This window comes from Eimeria acervulina, genomic scaffold (genome assembly GCF_000499425.1).
Source record: "Eimeria acervulina Houghton genomic scaffold, Eah_scaff577, whole genome shotgun sequence".
Classification (NCBI taxonomy): domain Eukaryota; phylum Apicomplexa; class Conoidasida; order Eucoccidiorida; family Eimeriidae; genus Eimeria; species Eimeria acervulina.
The window spans coordinates 15,001-20,820 of NW_013547263.1; the positions used below are offsets into that span (position 1 = coordinate 15,001).

The following is a 5,820-nucleotide window of genomic DNA, read 5'->3' on the forward strand; positions in this document are numbered from 1 at the left end:
CCCCAGGGCATTGAGGAAATGCGAACACCGGAGGAAGTGCAGCAGCAGCAGCAGCAGCTGCTGCTGCTGCTGCCTCCGCAGCTGCTGAACCCTCTGCCGCTGCTGCTGCGGGAGTGATTGTGCTGGCTTCTCCCTTAGCAGCAGCAGCAACAACAGCTTCTGCTGCTGCTCGTGCTGCTGCCACCGCTGTCTCTGGTAGATCCGAAGGCACTATGCTGCTGCTGCTGCTGCTGCTGCTGCTGTTTGCTGTTTTGCGTGGCAAGCGTTTTCTGTGCCTGCCTGCAGCAGCAGCAGCAGCTGCAGCAGCTAGAGGCAGCTGATCGAAGTCCATACACTGGCGACGGAGGCCCCTCAATCCAATGACCCGCTTGTGTATTTGCTGCTGCTGCTGCTGCTGTGGCTGCTGCTGCTGCTGCTGCCTAATTATAATACCTGCAAAGTCTGTTTCCCTCAACTCCACTTCTGCTGCTTTAAATTTGTCTTCTAATAATAACAACGATGAAGAGGGGCCCCCTGGGGGCCCCCCCGATACTGCTGCTGTCATACCCTAAACCCTAAATTCCAAACCCTAAACCCTAAACCCTAAACCCTAAACCCCAGACCCTAAACCCTAAACCCTAAAACATTTAAACTGCATTCAAACCTTTACTTCATTAGGTCAATGCATTTGCTTCCAGGACCTCATGGGGCCCCAGGGGGCCCCCGTACATTCATTTGCTGCTGCTGCTGCTGCTGCTGCCTTTAGGGACTCTTCTGTATTTATAATGCTGTTGTTTTTGCTGCTGCTGCTGTTTTACGCTGAGTATTTAGTAATATTTAAATAATTCGTTTCTTCTATTAGGTCTTCTGCTGCTTTGCAAGGTTGCGGGGAGCTGCGCAGGCTGCTGCTGTTGCTGCTGGAGCAGCAGCAGTTGCTGCTGCTGCTGTTGCTCCTGCTGCTGCAACAGGAGGCGGCTGGGGCTTGAACAGGGCCTCTGTCTTCGTGAAGTACATAAAAAGTTAAATTAAATTAGATTAAATGAACACTTAATTATTTTAAATATATTTAAAATGTTTATTTCGAGATAAAAAGCAAAGAAGACCGAGCAGAAGCCACAGACGCTCCCAGGGCTCTGTTTTCTGCAGTGTATAGGCAGCTTCAGGTGTATAGGCAGCTTGAGGTGTATAGGCAGCTCATCTTATGGGGTGTCTTGCGAGGTAAATATAAACCCTAGACCCGCTGCAGCAGCAGCAAAAGACAACACCAGAGGGCTGCATGCAAGACAAGAGACGGGGAGAGTGAAGAGTAGACAGGCGACAATAATAATAATTATAATTATAAGCAAACGGACAAACATACAAACAAATGAAGAGACAGAGACAGACAAACTAACAGCACCCATCTGCGGCCGCAGGAGACAGGAACTGAGTAGTGCTGTATAAACCCTAAACCCTAAACCCTAAACCCTAGACAAATGCTGCAGCCTTAAAGAACACAGAAAGAAGAAAACAACAAAGGGGTGTGCTGCAGCCTGAAGCAGCAATCTCCTCCCCCGCTGCATATACACCGCGAGGACAGCAAATATGCAGCAGCTGCAACGGCAACTGCAGCAGCAACTGCAGCAGCCACTGCAGCAGCAACTGCAGCAGCAAGAACAACCAATGCACTGCATGCGGCATCTGCAGCAACTGCAGCAAATCTGAGCTCTCTACCCTTTGCATGCGTCGTTATGCTGCTCACCAATTAGCACTAAGGGTTTAGTGGTTAGGGCTTAGAGAACAGTCGATTGCATGCAGCAGCAGCAGCGGCAAAAGATGAGGCCGCCTGCTGTGCCGCTGCAGCAGCTTTGCTGCACCGAAGCCTCCTTGGGCTGCTGCACAGGCGGCAGTGACCGCAGCAGCAGCAGCAGCAACAGCAGCAGCAGCAGCGGGGAGATGGGTGAGATCCTGGTGCTGCACAAGGGCTCATGTGGGCAGCTGCGGAGACATGAAGCGCTGCAGGGGCTTGTGCTGCAGCAGCTTTCTTCAGGTGTACATGCAGCTGCTGCTGCCTTTGAGGTCCCCTGTCCCCTTCGGCTGAGGCGTCGTCTGCTGCAGGCTGCAGCTGCGCTGCAGCAGCAGCACCAGCAGCAGCAGCAGCAGGAGCAACAGGAGGAGCACAATGAGACGGAGAGCGACACTGGTGCTTCAGGAGCAGCAGCAGCAGCACCGACCGATGAAGAAGCAGCGGCAGCAGCAGACGAGGCAGAAACCCTCACCCAGCCGCACACAGTAGCAGACTGCAACACAGTTGCTGCTGCTCCTGCTGCTGTTGCTGCTCCTGCTGCTGCTGCTCCTTCTGCTCCTAGCAGCACATGCGAAGCGACTCAGTGCATCTGTTTTTTCGGTGCTAGCAGCAGCAGCAGCAGCAGCAGGGGAACAACCAAAGACTGCAAGTGCTGCTGCAGTGACTGCAGCAGCAGCAACGAGGGCCCGTCGGTCACAGCTTCTGCAGAAGCAACAATGGGCTGCTGCAGCAGCAGCACCACCACCAGTAGCAGCAGCTCCAGTCGCAGCAGCAGCTGCTGCTGCAGAAGCTGCAGCAGCTGCAGCAGCTGCTGCAGCGTTGAGCTGCGCTACAGTGGGGGGCCTGTGGTGAACGGCTTGTGCTGCATCGAGCCGCTGCAGCCAGAGCAGCAGCAGAAGCAGCGGCCGCAGCAGCAGCAGTTGCTGCTGAGCACTAATGACGGGGCGTTGCTTTCCGTGACAAGACACAACAACAAGATCAGCAGCAGCAACAGCAGCAGCACCAGCAGCAACAGCGTGCATGTAAAAGGGCTTCGTGCTGGCAGCAGCAGCTGCATATACACTCTAGCTGCTGGGGCTTCATATGCACTCATAGACACCCCTACTGGTTTGTTTGGATGGGGAATTTGCTGCAAGGGTGAGCTGCTGCAGCAGCATCAGCAGCAGCAGCAGCAGCAGCAGCAGCAGCAGCAGGTGGTGCAGTGGTGTCTGGTGCCTCGGCTGCTGCTGCCTGTGCGCTTGCGGCGGAGTGTTGCTGCAATTTGCTGCAGCAAGGAGCACGTTGTTGCAGCAGCAGCAAACGGCTGCTGCTTCACCTGGGGCAGCAACATGTGTGGGGAGTTAGGCATAGGGAGGCCCAGCGGAGTGCAGCAGCAGCCGCAGCTGCTGCAGCTGCCGCACCCTGTTGTTGCAGTTGCTGCTGGAGAAGGATTCACTCTTGCTGTTGCTGCTCCTGCTGCTCCTGCTGCTGCTGACGATGCAACTGCTGCTGCTCCTGCTGCTACTGCTGCTGCTGGCTCTGTCTGGGCGTGGGGCCTCAACTGCTACGGGCAATTGGGGCTGGGAGACACACGGCCCCGCTATCTGCCGCAGCAAATCCTGCATGCATCCTGCTGCAGCAGCAGCAGCAGCAGCAAGTGCAGCAGCAGCTGTTTGGCTGGGACTACAAGGGGGCTCCTTCCTCCAGTTGTGCAAGTTGCTGCAGGCAGTGGTTTTGCTGCGCTGCTGACGCAAAGTGGTTTGCTGCTGCTGCAAGGCTGCCCGCCCTCCAGGTGTACAGACACTCAGCAGCAGCAGGAGTACAGCAGCAGCAACTGGTGCAGCAGCAGCTGCTGCTGCTGCTCTCAGGAGGGCAGCAGCAGTTGCAGTGGGTTTCCGGCTGTTACCAGTTCCATGACTATCCCCAGTGAGCTGCTGCTGCTGCTGCTGCTGCTGCTGCTGCTGGTGTTGGTGCTGCTGCTGCTGCTGTTGTTGTTGCTACTGCTGCTGCTGCTGTTGAATCTGCTGTTTATGTTACAGCTGCTGCAGCGCCAGGAAAAGTAATGCCGGTGGCGCTGTTGCAGCTGCTATCTGTGACAATTTTGCTGCTGCTGCTGCTATTACTGCTGCTGCTGCTGCTATTACTGCTGCTGCTGCTATTGCTTGTGCTGCTGCTTCTGGTGGTGCTGCTGCAGCGGAGGTGGGGTTTGGAGTCTCCTTTCCTCTACGTTTCTCTCGCGTTGCATGCGGGCCCTCCTCGTTAGTTGTTTTTGCTGCTGCTCAACTGCAGCAAGTGCAGCCGCAGCTGCTGCCGCTTGAAGGAGGCGGCAGGCTGTGGCTGAGTGTTAGCGGCCTTCCTAAGATCCAGCAGCAGCAGCAGCAGCAGCAGGAAGAGCTGCTGCAGCGGCACGTCTGCTGCAGCTGCTGCTGCTGCGATACAACTGGGCAGGCAGCAGCAGGAAACGAAAGAATGCGGCAGCCAGCGCTGCTGCTGCTGCGGCTGCTGAACTCCCCAGACACCCCGCAGCAGGATCAGCAGCAGCAACAACAGCAACAGCAGCAGCAGCAGCAGCAAGTTGAAGAGGTGGAGGTGGTGCTCAAGGGCTGGTTGGGGGCTGACGGAGAGGTTGTTTGCTGCTGCCCTGTACTTCGTGCAGCAAAGGAGACAGCAGACTTTAGCTGCTGCAGCGAGATCTTAGCAGCAGATCCTGCTGCTGCTGCAGCAGGGCTCGACAGTTCCCTCAACCAAAGATGCTGCTGGGAGGAGGCAGCAGCTGCGCCGGGGGCTGCGGATGCTGCTGCTGCAGCTGACGCTGCTGCTGATGCTGCTGCTGATGCTGCTGATGATGCTGCTGCTACAGAGGAAAGCGGCGATGCGGCAGGGCAGCCACAGCAGCAGGAAGAAGTGCAAGAGCAGCAGCAGCAGCAACAGCAACACCTGCAGCAGCAGCTGCTGCAACACCAGCAGCTGCAGCAGCAGCAACAGCAGCAGCAGCACTGCACAGGTTGGGTCTTCTTTGGCGGTAACGCTGCTGAGCGTCTGCGGCGGATAGCAGCAGCAAGCCGAGGCCTAAGAGCCTCACGCACTGCTGATGCTGCTGCTGCTGCTGCTCCCGCTGCTACTGCTGCTGCTGCACCTGTAGAGCCCTGCAGCAGCTGCTCGGTGCTGCCGCTTGGCCGTGGGGGTCTCATTATCAATCCCCGCAGCAGCAAACAGCTACGCCGCTGGCTGCAGCTGCAGCAGCAAACTACACCTGATCGTGTCCTTTCAGCAGCCCTCCAGGTTAGGCCCTCAGTGTAGCTAGCTAGCTAGCTAGCTAGGTCATTGGCTAGCTAGCTGGCTTACCCTTCAGTTTAACTAGCTAGGTAGCTAGCCAACCAACTAAATCACTGTAGAACTAGCCTGCTAGCTGTACAGCTGGCTAGCCAGCTGTAAAGCCTAGCTAGCTACACACCAACCTAGCTATACAGACTAACGAGTTAGCTAGCTAGCTAGCTAGCTGGTTAGCTAGCTAGCTAGGCAGCGGCGGCAAGCAACAAGGACACAGCAGCTGGCTGTACACTGTGTGCACTTGTTTTGTTTATTTTTTAATGTATTTGTTTGTTTATTAGCCGGTGTGTCTACATGCTTACTTCTTCATTCTTTAGTTTTATTGCCTTCTGTTATTTATTTTTTATTTATTTGTTTGTTTATTTTCATATATATTTATTTACGTATTTATTCGGTTATTTTATTTGTTTCTTTGTTATTACTTTATTTGTTTATTTATTTATTTAATTAATTGATTAATTTATTTATTTGTTCGGGTGTCTGTAGACGGTGACCACTGGTCTTCTCCGTCTTACATATTTTTATATATTCGGTTACACACTTTTGTTTATATTTATTTATTTATTTATTTAATTTAATTTAATTAATTAATTAATTAATTAATTAATTAATTTATTTATTTGTTTATTTGCTTATTCAGGTGTCTGTAGATGGTGACCACTGGTCTTCTCCGTCTCCTCTGCGCATTTCTTTTTGCGGTTTTCCTTCGGCAGTTGTCGCTGTAAACCCCTCAAGTGTCTCTCTTG

The 5,820-nt window shown here is 53.8% G+C and overlaps 2 protein-coding genes across 2 annotated transcripts in view; one reads left to right on the top strand and one right to left on the bottom strand.

Annotated features, from left to right (window-relative positions):
* Positions 1–1,382, bottom strand: part of EAH_00043330 (hypothetical protein, conserved) — a gene marked incomplete at both ends in the record, with an annotated part of 10,499 nt that extends 9,117 nt beyond the window's left edge. Inside the window, 2 exons of the mRNA XM_013391721.1 lie at positions 1–547; positions 1,374–1,382. The exon at positions 1–547 is cut by the window's left edge and continues 866 nt beyond it. Of these exons, the coding sequence (XP_013247175.1) occupies positions 1–547; positions 1,374–1,382 (556 nt within the window). The remainder of the gene's footprint in view (positions 548–1,373) is intronic.
* Positions 1,383–1,770: 388 nt separating this feature from the next.
* EAH_00043340 (hypothetical protein, conserved) lies at positions 1,771–5,044 on the top strand (the record flags this gene model as incomplete). Its single annotated transcript, XM_013391722.1, has 2 exons — positions 1,771–3,670; positions 3,939–5,044. 2 exons carry the CDS (start codon positions 1,771–1,773, stop codon positions 5,042–5,044), a joined length of 3,006 nt encoding a protein of 1,001 aa, XP_013247176.1.
* Between the last annotated feature and the right edge of the window lie 776 nt (positions 5,045–5,820).